This window comes from Dendrobates tinctorius, unplaced genomic scaffold (assembly GCF_039654945.1).
Source record: "Dendrobates tinctorius isolate UK_male_01 unplaced genomic scaffold, ASM3965494v1 ptg000003l, whole genome shotgun sequence".
Classification (NCBI taxonomy): domain Eukaryota; kingdom Metazoa; phylum Chordata; class Amphibia; order Anura; family Dendrobatidae; genus Dendrobates; species Dendrobates tinctorius.
In genome coordinates, this window is record NW_027361671.1 from 95,939,372 (window position 1) to 95,960,690 (window position 21,319).

Below are 21,319 nucleotides of genomic sequence, written 5' to 3' on the forward strand. Positions count from 1 at the left end.
AGTCGTCATTGGAGGCTCATGTTCATGAACCACACCTTTCCTTGTGTCCTTCACCCCAACCAAGATTGAAGGATGACGCAGGCCATACTACTGATTACTCCATGGAGCTGTTTTCACATACCATGCCTGGATTATCAAGTGAAATGGTGAATTACCCAGGCCAAGATGAATCTGACATGGAGTGCACTGATGCACAGCCGCTGATGGATGATTCTGCTGGTACATTCACTCAGAGCACTACATTGTCCTCGCAGTGTACAGAGCCAGATTCTGACCCTGATGAGACTCAGGTGCCCCTTCCCGCACACTATACCACCATACACGGTGACACAGAGGAAGGTGCACATGACATAGAAGAGGAGGTGATGGATGACCCAGTTGTTGACCCAGATTGGCATCCATTGGGGGAAGAGGGTGCTGCTTCCAATAGCTCAGATGAGGAGCATCCACAGCAGACATCGACATCGCAACAGCTGTTATCTGGCAGGCCCGGAGCACTCCAAAGACAGGTTCCAAACATCAAAAGAGTTGCTGGACAGCTTGTCCAGAGGGTCAAAAGATCACAGCGTGCTAGGCCGCAAAATGTCTGCCAAAGTAGGAAGAGTGCAGTGTGGCACTTTTTTGAACAAAATCCTCATGATCATGCCAAGGTTATCTGTAAGAAGTGCGCAAAGACCTTTAGCCGAGGGAAAAATCTGAAAAATTTGAATACCAGTTGCATGCTTAGACATTTACCCAGCATGCACTTGCAAGCGTGGACACAACACCAAACCTCAAGTGCCACATGTGCAACTGATCACAACGAAGGTAGTCAGCAACGCTACATTGTTTCCCCCACTGTAAGCCCACCGGTTAGCACAGCAGCAAATGTTGAGGTGTCGTTGCAAGGCCACAGCAGTCAGGGAATCTAACTGTTATATCAACGAAAGACTGATTCTAGGCCATCAGAAAGAACACCAACTCCATCACCATCATCAACCCTCTCTCAGTCCGCCCTGTCCACCGCTACTTCCACCATATGCAGCTCTCAAGTCCAGCTCACCCTCCCAGACACTATGAGTAGGTCAAGAAAGTACTCAGTCTCTCATCCGCGTACACTGGGTTTGAACGCCCACATTGCCAAACTAATCTCGTTTGAGATGATGCCCTTTCGGTTGGTGGAAAGCACAGCTTTCCGCGAACTCATGGCCTATGCAGTACCATGCTATGTCCTACCCAGTCGCCACTTCTTCTCTCGCAAAGCCATCCCAGCCCTCCACCATCATGTGAAAGACCGCATTGTCCATGCACTCAAGCAGTCAGTGAGCGGAAAGGTGCACCTCACAACTGATGCATGGTCCAGTCGGCATGGCCAGGGCCGTTACGTGTCCATCACTGCGCACTGGGTTAATGTGGTGGATGCAGGGTACACAGGGGACAGCGGTGGTGGGACAGTGCTGCGTAGCCCACGGTATAGGAAACACTTGGCTGTAGGCGTTCGACCCTCCTCCTCCTCCACCTCCTCCAGAAGCGAAAGCTCGTCCACAGAGCGCAGTCGTACGAGCACTCCATCTGCAGCTGCCACTGTTGCACACGATGTGTCCCCCTATCGAGCAGCTAGTGGAAAGCGTCAGCAGGCTGTGTTGCAGATGATGTGTTTGGGCGACAGACACACCGCCGAGGTGCTGGCCGAGTACTTGAAGCGACAAACTGAGTCATGGCTGGGCAGTGTACATCTTGAGGCAGGCAAGGTAGTTAGTGATAACGGCCGTAATTTTGTGGCAGCCATAGCCCTTTCAAAACTCAGTCACATACCTTGCTTGGCTCACACCTTGAACCTGGTGGTGCAGTGCTTCCTCAAAAATTATCCGGAGTTAACAGCCCTGCTCCAGAAGGTGCGAAGACTGTGCGCGCACATCCGCCGGTCGCCTGTACACTCCGTTCGTATGCAGAAGCTGCAGCGATTGCTCCACCTTCCCAACCACCGTCTCATTATCGACATTGCAACAAGGTGGAACTCCACCCTGCACATGGTGGAGCGGCTGTGCGAGCAGAGGCAGGCCATAATGCATTTGTGGGAGGATACACGGCCAGGCACTTTGAGAGCAGACATGGAGTTGACAGGTGTGCAGTGGTCGAAGCTGAAAGACCTTTGTAAAGTCCTTCAGTGTTTTGAGGAATGCACACGGCTGGTAAGCGCAGACGACGCCATCCTAAGCATGAGCATCCCACTTATGCGTCTGCTCATGCAAACTTTGACGCACCTTAAGGAGCAGGCGTCTGCAGCCAATGTTGATGAGGAGGAAGAGGAGGAGGGAATCCTTGATGACATTCAGCCATTGTCTGCTCAGGGACCTCTCCTGGACGAGGTGGAGGAAGAAGAGGAGGAGGATGATGGGGATGATTACTTAGGGGAGGAGGATGCATCTCGTGGGGCAAGTGAAAATGTTGGCGTGGCAAGGTCTGGTACAGGGTTTGTGCGTGACTGGAGGGATGTGGATTTGCCAGAAAGTGCTCCTCCACCCAGCACTCGCAGTGCATCATTGACACCGGGAACATTGGCCCACATGTCAGATTATGCCTTGCAGATCCTAAAAAGGGACCCCCGCATTGCCAAAATGATGAACGATGACGACTACTGGTTGGCCAGCATCCTGGATCCACGCTATAAAGGCAAATTACAAAACATCATGCCACAGGAGAACCTTGACCTAATATTGGCTAATAAACAAGCAACTCTGGTAAATCGGTTGCTTGAGGCATTCCCAGCACACAGCAGCGGTGATGGTTCTCACACGAGCCGTACGGGCCGGGGGCAGCTTGGCAGAGGTGTTCGTGGTGCACACAGCAGAAGTGGCGTTGGAGACAGGGGTTTCATGACAATGTTGTGGACTGATTTTTCAAATACCGCTCACACAACTGGTAATACTGCATCGATGGAAAGTGACAGGAGACAGCAGTTGTCAACTATGGTAACAAACTACTTTTCCTCCCATATCGATGTTCTCCCACACAGGTCATTCCCCTTTGACTATTGGGCCGCTAAACTGGACACCTGGCCTGAATTGGCCCAATATGCCTTACAGGAGCTTGCTTGCCCAGCTGCAAGTGTGCTATCGGAAAGAGTCTTCAGTGCAGCTGGATCAATCCTGACAGAAAAAAGGACCCGTCTGTCAACCCAAAATGTGGATGATCTAACCTTCATTAAAATGAACCACGCATGGGTTTCCAAGGATTTTGTCCCACCTTCCCCTGATGACACATAGGGTGACAGAAAAATGGCTTGCTTTGGTCCACCTCTTCCTGGTACTTCACCTATTTCGCCTTTTGCATCAGCTGAATGTCCAACATCAACATATGCCACTTTCTAAAACTCCCTAACTGTGCTGCCTCCCCCCCATGGCCGGGGTCACCACCTACCGCACGACACCGAGCGAGTGCCGTTGCCCTGGACAGGTGGGTAGGCCGACTCTTGGGCGCGGGCACTGGCACAGGGTCCCTCATAGTGCAATCAAGTGTCTCTGACGGTGGTGGTGCACACCCGCCGTCAGACACACCGCTGTACTATGAGGGGCCCAGTGCCAGTACCGACGCCCACGAGTGGGCCCCCCTTCCTTGGGCAGGGCCCCAGCATTTGCAATCTTTACCTCTCCCTGCTCCTCCGCTGTGTAATCTGGGCCGTCAAATCCATACTGTGCCTGACACCGTCTGAGCCTGCCTCCTGAGACATATATTTTGAATGTGTACACTATCCATACATGTTATCCAGGGATACGGTACCCTTTCTAACCTTTGTGCAATCACGTGCAATCCATACTGGGCCTAACACCGTCTGAGCCTGCCTCATGCTGTATAGACATATATTTTGAATGTGTACGCTATCCATACATGTTATCCAGGGATACGGTACCCTTTCTAACCTTTGTGCAATCACGTGCAATCCATACTGGGCCTAACACCGTCTGAGCCTGCCTCATGCTGTATAGACATATATTTTGAATGTGTACGCTATCCATACATGTTATCCAGGGATACGGTACCCTTTCTAACCTTTGTGCAATCACGTGCAATCCATACTGGGCCTAACACCGTCTGAGCCTGCCTCATGCTGTATAGACATATATTTTGAATGTGTACGCTATCCATACATGTTATCCGGGGATACGGTACCCTTTCTAACCTTTGTGCAATCACGTGCAATCCATACTGGGCCTAACACCGTCTGAGCCTGCCTCCTGAGACATATATTTTGAATGTGTACGCTATCCATACATGTTATCCAGGGATACGGTACCCTTTCTAACCTTTGTGCAATCACGTGCAATCCATACTGGGCCTAACACCGTCTGAGCCTGCCTCATGCTGTATAGACATATATTTTGAATGTGTACGCTATCCATACATGTTATCCGGGGATACGGTACCCTTTCTAACCTTTGTGCAATCACGTGCAATCCATACTGGGCCTAACACCGTCTGAGCCTGCCTCCTGAGACATAGATTTTGAATGTGTACGCTATCCATACATGTTATCTGGGGATACGGTACCCTTTCTCACCTTTGTGCAATCACGTGTAATCCATACTGGGCGTGAGAACGGCTGGCGAGCTGTTAAGCAAGCTACAGCACCTGTCCAGACAAGTACAGGGATTCCCTAGCGAGGAGACTTATTTGATTGTTTTCAATGTTGGGACAGCAATTTTTGGGGAGCATTATACTCTGGAGAATGATAGATGGGGCCCACCATACACTGGAACATTCCAAAGGTGGACATCAGACACTGGAGCAGCATTTACAGGGCCCATTATACACTAGAGCATTAGAAATGGGGCCCATTATGTTTGGAGCATTATTTGGGCCCATAAGACAGTGGAGCTTCATCCATGGGGACCAACATATACTGTAGCATTATGTGGAGCTCATCATATACTGTTTCAAACATTATATGGGACCAATGATTCTGTATGGAGAAATAGATGGGCCTCGTCATGAGATGTAAAAAGTGAGGTATTTTTCATTGTACTATACCGCTATTTCTCTGCCGTATCGGAGCATGATGAGTTGTGGTATGTGTTAAAGGGGCGCTCTTTCGCCCAGGGCACATGAAAACCTGGAGCCAGCCCTCCCCCCCCACAGTTTGTAGCCAAATAACCCCCATTTTTCAGTGCGTAACTTGTATTATGAAGTTAATTAAGGTTGACAAGCTTAAGAAAGAAGAATTGATGCTTTTGGCATTCAAATGGGCACTGTAGGTGTGTTTCCTGTCCTCTTCTCACTGCCGACTTTTATTCCCCATTGACTTACATTGGGTTTCGTGTTTCGGGACGACCCCGACTTTTCCCTATAATCGGACGATCTTGCTCGACCCGACTTTTGGAAAAGTCGGGTTTCACGAAACGAAACGCGACCCTAAAAAAACAAAAGTCGCTCAACTCTATTCATAACTATTAATTTTTAACAGAACAAAACGAATAAATTTTCCCAACGAAGCCTAAGTATAGCACCAAATCATATCTAAGTCTGCAGTCATTTGTTTAGGTGCAACGTCTTTACATAAAAATAATCCACTGACACCATCATGCTCCATGTTCTTTACAAATGATATAGTTTATTGTACTATTTAGCAGAGCATACATATATTTGGTCTGGATAGGAGTTTGTATTTGTATTATTAATAGTCTATTTGTGGATAATCCCTACTTTATATGTTTATTGACCCCCACAATTCATCTTGCTGTCATGTATCCTGGTGATATACAGTACTGTGCCATTTTGAGATGTATATACTCCTTTAACATACAATTAGGCAATGAAGGTAATGAGGAGGACTTTTTTTTGCAGAACCAAGGATAGGGATAAACCTAACCAAGTTTTAAGCTCAATTATCAGAAGAGTTGCACTGTACTTACTTTATACATGATTTCTATATTCACCTAGTATTTTAATTAAAGGAGCACTCCCATCAAAGTTACATTGTGCACTTACAATTGCTCATTTTGCATTTCTACCCACTTAATTCTTCTCTTTTACATTAGGTCTGTGACAGCATGTGATTAAAAACTGACTAACTGAATGTTACAAAGTCCCTGACAGGGAGGACGAGCGAACCAGTTGGGTCAGGAGTTGAAGAGGTGGTGGAGCTGGGCTGCCAGGGACTTTGTAGTGATGTAGAATTGTAGTTCTAATGAAGACTCATGTAGAGAAAAGAGATTTCCCATTTCTACATAGAGATTCTGGTTTGGCTTTCAGCTAATCTGTTTTTAATCATGTGATGCCTTAGACCTAATAGAAAAGAGAAGAATTAGCTGGGTAGAAAGGCAAAGTAAGCAATTGTAAGTACACAGTGCTATATAATATGATGATTGCAATTTACTGAGAGGATAAAAACTTTGATGGGAGGAGGAGTGCTTCTTTAAGTGTAGTTCTGCCTTTCTTATCATTAAACTATTACATTTGTGCAGTAAAAAATGTTCTTCTTTATCCTGGTAGAGATTGACTATATTTTGTTTGATAAGCCTTCTATCATTGCTTACAAGGGGAGCAATTGCATTTATTGTATTTACTTTTCAAGCTCATTTTCTACATATCCATTTAAGCTAGAAATGAAATTGTTTGTGCTGACAGATTCCAATTCTTTATCAATGACCCAGAGTCCTCACTGAGACAGAGACAGGAGAACTATGAGCAAATAAACAAACAATCTTTAAGCAAATGATTCTAGCTAGGGGAAACATAAGATGTAAGTAGCAGTATTACATCAATTACACTGGTCAACAGCATTTTTGGTGCCAAAGATATTTCATCGAATTTAGGGTATTTTTGGGGTGCTGATTCTGAATATGTCATCAGTTTTGCCAGATTGGCTCAAGTTTTTGAGATTTTTGGTATCTTATTTATAGCACTTGTTGGTAAATGCGACGCATCATCTCATTAATTTCTTTGGATTAGTACTTGAACTGAGCAGTTCTCAATATAGTTTTGTGTTAATTAGTGTTCTAAAAGTTTGTTCATAGCTTGATTTTTGCACTAACTTTATGTTGTTGTCTGTTTTCCAGTGAAAAGCATGAACTCATCAAGAAGAAGTTGTCTTAACGATCCAGACTCATTCTGTTACATTTGTGGTGAATACACACTGCCAAAACATAGAAGAAACATAACAGACTTCGTAAAAAAAGTGTATTTTGCCTATTTTGGGGTTATGCTTGGGGACCAAGACAAGTTTTGGGCACCACACATAGTGTGCAAAGCATGTATCGAATTATTACGAAAATGGAGCAAAGGACAAAGAAAAAGCTTCAAATTTGGTGTTCCAATGGTGTGGAGAGAGCCAAAAAATCATCATGATGACTGTTATTTATGGTAAACACAGGTACAGGCACATCTTCACAATGAGGGACAGGCCTTCTTGCAGATTCCATGTTACTCCCATTTTCGTTTCTTATGCTTATTGAATCCTTGCACTTGCACTGCACAGAAATAACAGTCATCATGATGATTTTTTGGCTCTCTCCACACCATTGGAACACCAAATTTGAAGCTTTTTCTTTGTCCTTTGCTCCATTTTCGTAATAATTCGATACATGCTTTGCACACTATGTGTGGTGCCCAAAACTTGTCTTGGTCCCCAAGCATAACCCCAAAATAGGCAAAATACACTTTTTTTACGAAGTGTGTTATGTTTCTTCTATGTTTTGGCAGTGTATATTCACCACAAATGTAACAGAATGAGTCTGGATCGTTAAGACAACTTCTTCATGATGAGTTCATGCTTTTCACTGGAAAACAGACAACAACATAAAGTTAGTGCAAAAATCAAGCTATGAACAAACTTTTAGAACACTAATTAACACAAAACTATATTGAGAACTGCTCAGTTCAAGTACTAATCCAAAGAAATTAATGAGATGATGCGTCGCATTTACCAACAAGTGCTATAAATAAGATACCAAAAATCTCAAAAACTTGAGCCAATCTGGCAAAACTGATGACATATTCAGAATCAGCACCCCAAAAATACCCCAAATTCATTAAAATATTTTGGACACCAGAAAAAAAATTTTTTTTCGTTGACCTGTGTTATGGATGTGTAATTTGTTTTTCTGAGTTATGCTAGGCAGCAGAATTGCATGGTGGCTAATCTAATAGTTGCCTGGATACATTGTTGCTTAGTCAAATGAGCAAAAAACTGCCCAGAATACACATTGAATGCTGCTTGACATTTGTAAATTATGAGAAATATTTCTAATCATGATCTCATTGTAAGATAGGGAGAATGACGAAAGTACTTTCAATGAATAGGTCTAATCAAGGCTGAAGATTCTTCGGAAGATTGCAGGTAAATATCTTTAAGTAGAACAAGTTCTGCGTAGTCTTCTGCTTGATTACAAATGGGATCATATGAGTTCAGTACTGCCTGACCCAGTTTGTCCTTTTCCACGAAGTAAACAAATGCTAAAATCTATCTTCTTCAAACATGGTTTTCTCTGGCTGATCATCTACAATCAGATTAGTTTTATATATATAAAAAAAGCTTGTATTAGTAGAGATCTTACAGGGTCAGTAAAGAATAACTGATCATTGATATGTTACACTCATAAATTATATTTGAACATAAACTTTTGACACAACGTATGATAATTGAAGACCTTTTTACAGTTCAAATATAACAATGTAATTATCATGTCAACATTTCCCAGGAATGTTTTAAATTTCCATGAAAATTGTAATTTTATTATCTTAGATGCATTCGGGGAAAAATGCCAATGTGTATTGTTTTTGGAGGAATATCTGGTTCATGCACCTTTTATCCTTTGCTAATACAGAGGTCTGCCCCAGGACTAAATTAGGACTCTATATCTACTGTGCCTCTGCACCTTCACTTTTTTCTATTGTAAGGCTGTGTGCCCACGTTCCGTTTTTTAAGCATTTCCGCTGCGCTTTTGCTGCAGAGGAAACACTTAAAAAACACTAACAAAACGCATGACATTGATTTTCAATGCAATCCACAATTGCTGAGCCCATTCTGCAGATTTTTCCGATGCGGAACCGCATCGCAGTAAAATCCGTAGCATGTCCATTAATTTTGCGGACTTTCCTGAGCATGCTAGGGTGTCCTCTGAGTATTTTGGCCTGCTCGGAGATTAAGTTTTTGTCGATGCAGCTCCATGATTTGCGGCTGCTAGCCAGCCTAAATGCATGTGGGGATTGCCTGTTTGTTAGGGAATCCCCACATGTATTCAGCTTGTCTAGCAGCCAGAAATCATGCAGCTGTGTCTACGTAAACTAAATCTCTGCGCACGCCAAAATACTCAGAGGACACCCGAGCATGCTTGGGAAAATTCAAGCAATGAGTATACTCACTTATCACTACTCAGGAGGCATCTGACCGATCTCCAGGTGTTTACAATGTAAACATTACTGACAGCACACTATTGGTCTACTTAGAACAAGTAGATTATTACTTCATATGTGCAGTGTGAGACAGTGACCCCTGTTACAGCTAGGGGCACTGTGTGTTCTCTCCAGGATGCACACTGAGGTGTATTGAGGCTATGGGAATGCATTGTGGTCACAGGCGTAGCTGGGATTACAATGGGGAAGTAGTGACCGATGTCACAAGTAGGGGTCACTGTGGGATGTGCACGGAGTGAATGAAGGCCATAAGTGTGCATGGAAGTAATGGGCGTAGCTGTGACTGTAATGCAGACTGATAATAAAAGTAAGTGTTAGTCTTGGACATATTAGTGTCCAAGAAAGAGGTAGGGAAAACCTGCTCTGGATGTTGTGTTTGAAACAGATTGCAGTATGATAGTGTGGCAGTCTGTTTCATTCCAGATCCAGGTTTTCCATGTGGCTGAAAGCCACAGGTTTCTTTGATAAAAGCCCTGCAGGAAAGGGTTAGTTGAAGTCTGAGTAAGGCTGAGTGAGTGCTTAGTGAGTTTCAGGTGTGTCAGGGCCAGAGTGAGGCCTGGCAAACCACGCAGTGTACACAGAGATGCAAGTCGTCCACAGTGACTGGTCTCGGATGTGGACAGTCCTGTGCCCAGAGGTGAACCAGAGGTGGATGTCCTGTGCCCGAAAGAAGACTGGATTGTAACGATTGCAAAACAGGTGGATATGGTGCCCGGCTGCAATCTGGAGGATATCCTGGACTGTGTACGGCTGTGTGAGTAAAGAGACTGTGATGCAGTGGTGCAAGACACCCAAGGGAACTAGTCAGAGGAGGACTAGTGTGTGTAATGCCTGCAACATGTAATGCTGTGTGAATAGAATCTTGGATACGGCGCATAGACACCCACGGGAACTAGTCAGAGGAAGACTGGCATGTTTAGCGTCTGTAAAATGAAGGATGCCGTATAATATATATCATGCAAATGGTGAAATGGACACTAATTATTTGCGATGAAGTTATATTCACTTGTGTGGATTGGACTTTTATGTGTGAAGATAACACATTAAAGAGACTTTTGTGTTTGAATTTTGTGGGTCACTGCCTCTTCACTGCATACGGTGCTACTGCTGCCTTACAGCAGCTATCATTATTTTATTTATTATGCATTAGTATTGTTATCAAGATTATAAGTATCATTTTTAATTTTTGTTATACTTCTGAACTAAATCTAAATATTTAGCACAATAATGTATTTGCTTATTAAAATATAATAGAAATATAAAAATATATGAAAACATAATTTGCTATTAGATTTGTAATAATATTACTGTCTGGCACAGAATTAAGTTTAATGTGTGGTGAACCTCAGTTTGTTGCTAGTAAATTAGGTAATTTTACAAAGAAAATTTTTTTTTTTCCGTTTCATTACAAATAAAAATAGTTGATTATTTTTTCTGCTCCAGAAATCTTACAAATAAAGTCTGTTTGAAAAGTCTGCTGACATATTATTTATTGTCTGGGTAGCTTTACAGTGCACAGATGCTGACCTTTCCTGAGCGCTTACCCGTAACAACACAGCTGGAAAGGCAGGAAGTTCCCATCGCAATCCTACAATCTGTTTAGGTACTTAAACTTTATGCTCCAACCCACCTTTATTATACAATGATCCATCAAAGTAATAGCTTCCAGTATAGAATCCAGTAGCCAGTTCTATTAGATGTCGAGCCCAGGTGTTTCCTGCACCTGGAAAGCTTGCCAAGGCAATAAGTTGTTTAGCACGATTCGGTAAAAACCTCCTGTCCATGCACCGGTTATCTAAAAAATATGATTAAAAGACAACATGTTCTAGTTGATTGGATCTTTTTAAAATAAACATTGCATCAATAGGAAATTCAGCTGTTACATACATTTTCATAGAAAAACTTCTTATTACAAATAAGTAAAGTGACATCCTCATTTTGTTACACCAGCATATACCTTTTAGGAATGTTACAAGAATAGATCAAGCCATATCGGAAGTGATCTTATGCATAATTAATGCATACAATGTAAATTCAATTATAGATAAAAGATTACATCAACTACTTAAAAGCACTAAACAAACCCCCAATTGGTAACTATTTACAAATTGGTGGTCACTTAATAGCCTGTTTAGATAGGCAAAATGTGCTTAACAATGTGCACTGAATGATCTGTAATGGATCACTCAGCGCACATAGGCTGCCATTGTTTTGGGCAGCAAGAGTCCTATTTATCAAAATCGATCACTGTATTCGGGAGGCTAGGAGAGTGAACTCCTTCTACTGTCTGTTTGGTGCCCCTGCAACGTCAGTGCAAGGGCAAAATCTTTGCCATGGCAACCCGAGGTCATCATGATAACCTCCAGTTCTGACAGCAATGGTGGCCTGTTTAGACTATGTCAGGATAATGGACTAAGAGGCGTCTGTCAGTGTTACACTGACAATTCCAGTATAATGCACTGCAATGTTGGTACATTGCTGGTAAAAAAAAAAAAAAAAAAAAGTAAAAAAAAAGTTTAAAAAATTGTAAAAATATTTAAGAAAAAGTCACAAAAATAAATAAAAAAGTGAAGAAATATTATACCAATTAATTTTTATAATAATAAATAAAAATATACATATTTGTTATCGTCGTGTCTGCAATGGCACTGTAACAATGTCACATTAGCTAGCCCCTTCAGTGAACTGTAAAAAAAAAAAAAATCTTGTCCCGAAAAAAACAAGTCACCATAAAACTGCATTGAAAAATTAAAAAGTTGTAGAATATAGTGAAGCAAAAAAAAGACATTAAAATATACATACAGTATATTTCCTAAATTTCTCTTTTTTTCTAAATTCTGCCTACCAAAAATCAAAATAGAAAGTGATCAAAAAATGTTATGCGCCAGAAAATGGTACCAATAAAAACAGCAAATAGTCCTGTAAAAAACAAGCCCTCACATGACACCAGAAATATAGAAAAATTATAGACATAAAATATGGTGATGAAAAGACTTGTTTTTTTTAGTGTGTGATAGCAGCTAAACATAAAAAAATATAAATTTGGTATTGCTGTAATCGTACCTGCCCAAAGAATAACATTTTTTAATCACTTATTGTCATGAGTGTGTAAGATGCTGCAGACAGTCGCTCTGCATCTGGCTGCAGAAGGTCTCTGTGTTTGACATTACAGATGCCTCCTTAATCCTGCTGACTCTTGGACCCAGCGGCAACCTCCCTCCGGCTCTAGTTGAGACACCTGGACCTGGGTGATGATAAATCCCCAGTCTGCTGCAGAGAGTCGCCGGTAACATTCACATTTCTCCTTTGTGAAGGCTTGGAGCTATAGTAGTCAGCTATCTTCCATTCTGGTGCTGTTGGAGGACGTCTGGTGTTACCTCTCTGAATCTGCTCAAGATAAGTGTTCCCCTTGTTCATCTACCCTCTCTGTCTTTAGTTGCAGTGGGGATTAAATAATGCATACCTGCATACCCCATCCTCTCCCTAACCAAGGCCTATCGCTAAGGGTCAGGCAGGGATTAGGTTCCCGCTCGGCGGTAGGTGCAGAACCTACACTCCACTCCCCAATTCCTTAGTGTTTTCCCACTCTTCCCCTCGTGTTCCAATTTGTCTTCCCACACTGTGTGTGACAGTTATGCTGCTCAAGAAACTGTGCAAAAAAATAAATAAAAGCAACTCTTGATCTGCTGTGTATTTGTTCATTCTGCCTCTCAAGTTAGGCTTTGCACACATTGATTCTACACTTTATGCTGAGGCTTTACACCAGGGTTTTTGTGTAAATCTCTGAAATACGTGATTCAGACAGAACCCCGTCATCTGTCAATGGAAATATAGGGTGCTTCAACGTTAATGGTAGCACAAAGGCTCTGGAAAAGCACTATGACTCATTGCCCCCCAAAAGAAATCCAATGAATTATGAGCTCCTAAATCAAAATGCCCCCATCTCTTCTGAGCCCCACAGTGTGCCTAAACCACATTTAGCATAAACATGTTTGGCATGTCTGTAGCAATGAGAGTCCGCTTAATTTACGGTGCATGTCTCCTGAAGCACGAGCTAGGCATAACGTACTGTGACCTACAGCATACTAAGCACTACGATATACTGGTAGTACAATAGCAGATTTGCAATTTTCACTAAGAAACATCCACTGATGCTTGTTTCTGGAAAACACCAATGGAGTCAAAATCATTTATATTGTGGTGAGATCCCACTTAATTAAGGGGTCCATGTCTCCAGAAGCATGAGCAGGGCACAATGTATGGGCACTACAATGTATGGGCACTAGAACGGACTGGGTACTACAATAACAGATTTGCAATTTTCACTTAGCAGTTACAAAAAATAAAAACTTGGGGCTAAAACATTTAAGTTGTGAAAATGTAATTACTGAATCTTAACTGTCCAATGGAATAATATTCTGTGAGACACTTGTGGTATAAATATGATCATTGCACCACTAGATGAATGTTTTCCTGCATTATTATTATACTACTTTTATATCTACCTTATTTGTCTTAACCTCATAGAGCCTCCCAGTCCAGTGTATTGATGCTCCAGGCATCAAGACAGGGGACAGGAATTTAATATCATATAAAGAGACCACCACCAATTATTTTTACCCAGAAAACATATCTAGATCACAATTTGAAAAGACCCCATTGGCAATAATTTAAAAAAATTGTGTCAAGTGCAGGGACTAAAAAATGTGACACAAGGATTCCAAAAACTCCAAAGACATAATCACAGTGGAAAGCATCTTCCCCATCCAGCCAAGCACTAAGTACACTAGCTCAAAATTTTCTTCTAACTTGGCATCACACACTTCTCCCTCTCCTAAATCTCCTCCCCAAACACACATTTAGCATCACATATACAGTTATAACTCATGTACAAATTCTACAAGGGTCTTTAATAGTATTGATCTTTTCATATGGACTTTTTGGCCACTTAGGGTATGTGCACACGTTGCGGATTTGGCAGCGGATCCACAGCGGATTTGGCCCTGCGGATGCGCAGCAGTTTTCCATGTGGTGTACAGTACCATGTAAACCTATGGAAAACAAAAACCGCTGTGCACATGCTGCAGAAAATTCCACACAGAAACACAGCGGTTTCTTTTCCGCAGCATGTCAATTCTTTGTGCAGAATCCGCAGCGTTTTTACACCTATTCCATTATAGGAATCCGCAGGTGTAAAAACACAGGCGAAATCCACACAAAATCTGCAGAAAACCCAGAGGGAATCTGCAGGTAAAATGCAGGTCATTTTACCTGCGGATTCTGCAGAATCTGCGCAGAAAAATCCGCAATGGAATCCACAATATATGTACATACCCTTAGGCTCCGAGGCTTTGTAACTGCAACCTCCTTATCCCATTATAGTTACACCCCTACTTAGTGCTCATACATAGATACTGTCTAATGTACGGTGTATATTGTCCTCTAATATGATTTAATGCTTGTGCATAACTCTTCAAGGGCTTAAAGTGATTATTTAGTTAATACAAGTTACCACCAATGCATAGGGTAGGGTAAGTGATAACTTGTTTAACAGATGGGTCTGATCGCTGGGACTCCCACAGATTAGCAGAATCACAGATAGAATGAAGCAGCAGTTTGCATGCTTGAATGTGCCTCCATTCATTCCTTATTGAGCTGTAGAGTGCCATGCTAGGATTTTTCTGGTAGCCCTCTAGAAAATGAATGGACCAGCAGTTGGGGGTCCAACCTGCTGCATCATTTTGTAGAGGGGATAAAAGTTCCCCATCAAGGATGAAGATTGCCCGATCTGCTGATCAGTGTGGGGTCCAGCGGTTGCATAACTTGCTTTCACTGGACAACCCCTAAAACTACATTTGAGTTATAGGATTCATGTTGCTGTATATTTTAAAGGAGTTGCCCATCTTTATTTGTATGCTAACAACACTGTTAGGCCGGGGTCACACTTGCAACTGCAATACGAGAAACTTGGGTGAGTCTCTCGCCTCAATACCCGGCACTGCCGCTGGCACTCGGGACCGAAGTGTGCAGCTGCATGTGTTTCTATGCAGCTGAATGCGCCGATCCCGAGTGTCGGCGGCAGTACCGGGTAATGAGGCGAGATACTAGCGTGATTTTCTCGCACTGCAGTTACAAATGAAACCCTGGCCTTAGGGACATGATTTTGTGGAACTTATTTATGATTAGTAAAGGTTTTGATAACAGGAGCGCTGTGCAGTCTGTTAGGAAGCCTTTACTTACAAAGAGGCGGCATTTCAAAAAATAAGAAAACCTGTAATATTTATATATTAGCAAGTGATAAAAAATTATATCACTAACACAATTGTTAAAATACAAATAAAGTGGCCAATACCTTTAATGTAATAGTAATAAAGAAAGTTATTTCCTTGTAGCAATGCCGTTAAAGGTAGTACAGAAATATTTTCTCAAAAGTGTTGAAAAATCACCCAATGTGACTCTAAAGTGCAAGACCTAAGCACTCCAGCCACCATAATGACCCTTTATATTAAGAAAGATTTACCGGGATGCATCTGCAGTCCTACCTTGCACTTGAGTTTGATACACTATGAAGTAATCTGGTGTGCCACAGCTCTCAAACTCTTCTCCTGAACATTTCTGAGCACACAGCTGCTCATCCTCCCGCTCATGAAGTGTGAAATAAGTTGTGGGGAAAGCACAGTGACAGGTTGTTCCTGCAAGTACTGCCAATGGATATTCCTGTGGGAAGTCAATGAGAACAGTAAGTTAGTGTAATGGAAGAGGAACACAGAATGTCATAGATTTCCACTCATGTGACTCAATCTTTCACATTCTCTCTTCAAACAGAAACATTTAATTTAATTCGAAAAAAAACAGTCAGATTCTGCATGAATTATACTTATTTTGTTTTAGGTTTAACAGTTTTAAACTATTTTTTAGCAGAACCCCAAAAGTCAGTCAATATCCACACAAGTTCATTCATTTATTCTATTTTTGGATATATACTTGGTACGGTTCCCACAGAAACATGTTGGTCCGGAGCTGTCATGTCATATACTACTTTCTCACATGGCATTTTCATATATTACAATTTTATGCTTATTACTTAACGCCATTTTTGAGGCACATGTGTCTGTCTATGCTCTGTGCTGCTATTTGTTGATATGAGGTTTGTTGATGGCATGTGTTGCTAGGTCTTTTCCCTTTCATCTTCATCTTGTATTCTGTCCATGAGTTATTTTCACCATTACTTTGTATGTGAGTGAGTATTTAATAAATATTTCTATATGTTATTGGTATTACTGTGTCTCATCTCACTTCATGTTTAAGAGCTCATTGCTCCATCATTTTTCTAGGATCCTACTATGCAGGGAGTTGCCCTATTTTTGAACATTGCTTCCAGTTAGGAACTATACATATATGTTCATGGGTATCCGGCATGTCAGCTTTTGTTAATTATTTATTCTATTTTTGTATTTTTTATACAATTTAGGATGGCAGCAATTGTACTTTTCAAAAAAAGGGATTTCAAATAGATTAGTCAGTAGTAGTGATGAGCAAGCACTAAAATGCTCGGATGCTCATTACTCGAACCGAGCAATTCATAATACTCGGATGATCATTTTGAGTAACGAGTATAATGGGAGTCAATGGGAAATCAAGCATTTTTCCAGCAGACCCGACATGGAGGCTGGGGGGGTAGTGAAAATGTTGAAATGGACAGAAAATGTGCCGAATGTAAGGAGAACAGTATGGGGAAGACCCCTGGAAGCATTTCTGACTCCCAGATCCCTGATGCGAACAATGGTGTTATACAAAACACTTTTACTCCACTCCAATGACTGACAATAAAACATTCAAAATCAAAGAGAAATTGGAGATTACAGAGAAAAAAATGCTAAGAAACTTATTTTGCATAATGACTTTTATATATGGCAAAATTTAAAAAGAATTAAAAAAAAATAATTTAACTAAACCAAAATTCAATTTCTTTATTACAGAATTGGAAATTTCAGTGTAATTTATGAAGGAACCAAGAAGTACCAAAAACTAGATGAAAGAGGGACTCAGATATACCCTGTATTAGACATGAAGGAGGGCCTCATACACATTCTGTTTAACGTGTCTTGTAGTGGTACGCCTATACTCATAAAAACTATGCACTACGTGAAAAGCCTGCCAAAAATTACCAGTAGCATCATTCATACCGCCTTGAGGGCACCAACTGTAGTGTCTCATTCAAATATTGAGAAGAAAGTGTAGTTGTGGTACTCTTATTCTCATAAAGGATCTGCGAATAGTGCAAAGCCGCAAAAAAACTACAAGCATCCATAGACCCCTGAAGGCAACAACTGGAAGACCTCATTCAAATATTGAAGATTAAAAACACTTTATGTGCTGCTGTCATCAGGTGGTGTGGAAAAGTCAGGGCTAATCCAGGCTTTGTTCATTGTTATCACAGTGACCCTGTTAGTATTTTCTGTTATGACCCCCCGGAATGTACTAACAACTAGTGTTGAGCTTTCCGATACCGCAAGTATCGGGTATCGGCCGATATTAGCTGTATCGGAATTCCGATACTGACTTCCGATACTTTTTTCGTATCAGATACCAGAATCGGAAGTTCCCATAAAGCTATCAGCCTGCTTGATTTGATTCAGCCAATGGGAATCCTCAGAAGTGTGGGCACATCCTGTTAGGCATGTTAAGTATTGGCATGGCTTTGATTGGCTGCTGAAATGACATCATCATGATGCACGGTCTGTGTGCATCATGATGCGCGGTCTGTGCCGACTGTGGGGGGTCTGTGCCGACTGCCGGTGGTCTGTACGGGCCTCTCGGGGGCCTGTGCCGGCTGCCGGTGGTCTGTACGGGCCTGCCGGGTGCCTGTGCCGGCTGCCGGTGGTCTGTGCGGGCCTCTCGGGGGTCTGTGCCGACTGCCGGGTGCCTGTGCTGGCTGCCGGTGGTCTGCGCGGGCCTGCCGGGGGTCTGTGCGGGCTGCCGGGGGTCTGTACGGGCCTGCCGGGGGGCTTGTGCCGGCTGCTGGTGGTCTGTGCGGGCCTGCCGGGGGTCTTGTGTGTGTGTGTGCAGGCATCGTCCGATGGGACTACAAGTCCCATCGGGCGATGCCTGCTACACTGACAGTGATTGACACATCAGCCAATGATGGGACAGTAGTAGTCCCATCATCCGGCTAATGTGTTGAATGTAAAAAAAAACAAACATACTACATACATACATACTACATACATACAACATACATATATACTACATACATACTACATACATACATACATACTACATACATACAACATACATATATACTACATACATACTACATACATACTATATACATACTACATACATTCTACATACATACATCATACATATATACTACATACATACTACATACATGCTACATACATACTACATATATACATACTACATACATACTACATATATACATACTACATACATACTACATATATACATACTACATACATACTACATACATACTACATACATACATACTACATACTACATACAACATACATATATACTACATACATACTACATACATGCTACATATATACATACTACATACATACTATATACATACTACATACATACTACATTCATACAACATACATACATACTAAATACATACTACATACATGCTACATACATACTACATATATACAACATTCATACAACATACATACATACATGCTACATAAATACAACATACATATATACTACATGCTACATACATGCTACAGATATACTACATTCATACAACATACTGTACATATATACTACATACTAGATATATACTACATACAACATACATACATAGTACATACTACATACATGCTTCATATATACGACATTCATACAACATACATATATACTACATACATGCTACATATATACTACATAAATACAACATACATACTGCATACAACATACATACATAGTACATACATACTACATACATGCTACATATACAGTGGGGAAAAAAAGTATTTAGTCAGTCAGCAATAGTGCAAGTTCCACCACTTAAAAAGATGAGAGGCGTCTGTAATTTACATCATAGGTAGACCTCAACTATGGGAGACAAACTGAGAAAAAAAAATCCAGAAAATCACATTGTCTGTTTTTTTTTCATTTTATTTGCATATTATGGTGGAAAATAAGTATTTGGTCAGAAACAAGCAATCAAGATTTCTGGCTCTCACAGACCTGTAACTTCTTCTTTAAGAGTCTCCTCTTTCCTCCACTCATTACCTGTAGTAATGGCACCTGTTTAAACTTGTTATCAGTATAAAAAGACACCTGTGCACACCCTCAAACAGTCTGACTCCAAACTCCACTATGGTGAAGACCAAAGAGCTGTCAAAGGACACCAGAAACAAAATTGTAGGCCTGCACCAGGCTGGGAAGACTGAATCTGCAATAGCCAACCAGCTTGGAGTGAAGAAATCAACTGTGGGAGCAATAATTAGAAAATGGAAGACATACAAGACCACTGATAATCTCCCTCGATCTGGTGCTCCACGCAAAATCCCACCCCGTGGGGTCAGAATGATCACAAGAACGGTGAGCAAAAATCCCAGAACCACACGGGGGGACCTAGTGAATGAACTGCAGAGAGCTGGGACCAATGTAACAAGGCCTACCATAAGTAACACACTACGCCACCATGGACTCAGATCCTGCAGTGCCAGACGTGTCCCACTGCTTAAGCCTGTACATGTCCGGGCCCGTCTGAAGTTTGCTAGAGAGCATTTTGATGATCCAGAGGAGTTTTGGGAGAATGTCCTATGGTCTGATGAAACCAAACTGGAACTGTTTGGTAGAAACACAACTTGTCGTGTTTGGAGGAAAAAGAATACTGAGTTGCATCCATCAAACACCATACCTACTGTAAAGCATGGTGGTAGAAACATCATGCTTTGGGGCTGTTTCTCTGCAAAGGGGCCAGGACGACTGATCCGGGTACATGAAAGAATGAATGGGGCCATGTATCGTGAGATTTTGAGTGCAAACCTCCTTCCATCAGCAAGGGCATTGAAGATGAAACGTGGCTGGGTCTTTCAACATGACAATGATCCAAAGCACACTGCCAGGGCAACGAAGGAGTGGCTTCGTAAGAAGCATTTCAAGGTCCTGGAGTGGCCTAGCCAGTCTCCAGATCTCAACCCTATAGAAAACCTTTGGAGGGAGTTGAAAGTCCGTGTTGCCAAGCGAAAAGCCAAAAACATCACTGCTCTAGAGGAGATCTGCATGGAGGAATGGGCCAACATACCAACAACAGTGTGTGGCAACCTTGTGAAGACTTACAGAAAACGTTTGACCTCTGTCATTGCCAACAAAGGATATATCACAAAGTATTGAGATGAAATTTTGTTTCTGACCAAATACTTATTTTCCACCATAATATGCAAATAAAATGAAAAAAAAAACAGACAATGCGATTTTCTGGATTTTTTTTTCTCAGTTTGTCTCCCATAGTTGAGGTCTACCTATGATGTAAATTACAGACGCCTCTCATCTTTTTAAGTGGTGGAACTTGCACTATTGCTGACTGACTAAATACTTTTTTTCCCCACTGTATACTACATTCATACAACATACATACATACTACATACATGCTACATATATACTACATTCATGCATACATACTACATACATGCTACATATATACTACATTCATGCAACATACATACATACTACATACATGCTACATATATACTACATTCATACAACATACATACATACTACATACATGCTACATACATACAACATACATACAACATGCTATAGACATACAACATACATACATACATACTACATACTGGATACATACAACATACATACATTCATACAATACATACATACTACATACATACTACATACAATACATTCATACATTCATACAATACATAC

General features: G+C 41.6%; 1 protein-coding gene across 2 annotated transcripts in view; it reads right to left on the minus strand.

Annotated features, from left to right (window-relative positions):
• WSCD2 (WSC domain containing 2) overlaps positions 1-21,319 on the minus strand; it is a 606,696-nt gene that overhangs the window by 75,351 nt on the left and 510,026 nt on the right. For both annotated transcript variants that reach the window (XM_073562054.1, XM_073562051.1), the window contains 2 exons: positions 15,933-16,107; positions 11,021-11,185 (listed from right to left, as the gene is read on the minus strand). In XM_073562054.1, the coding sequence (XP_073418155.1) occupies positions 11,021-11,185; positions 15,933-16,107 (340 nt within the window). The remainder of the gene's footprint in view (positions 1-11,020; positions 11,186-15,932; positions 16,108-21,319) is intronic.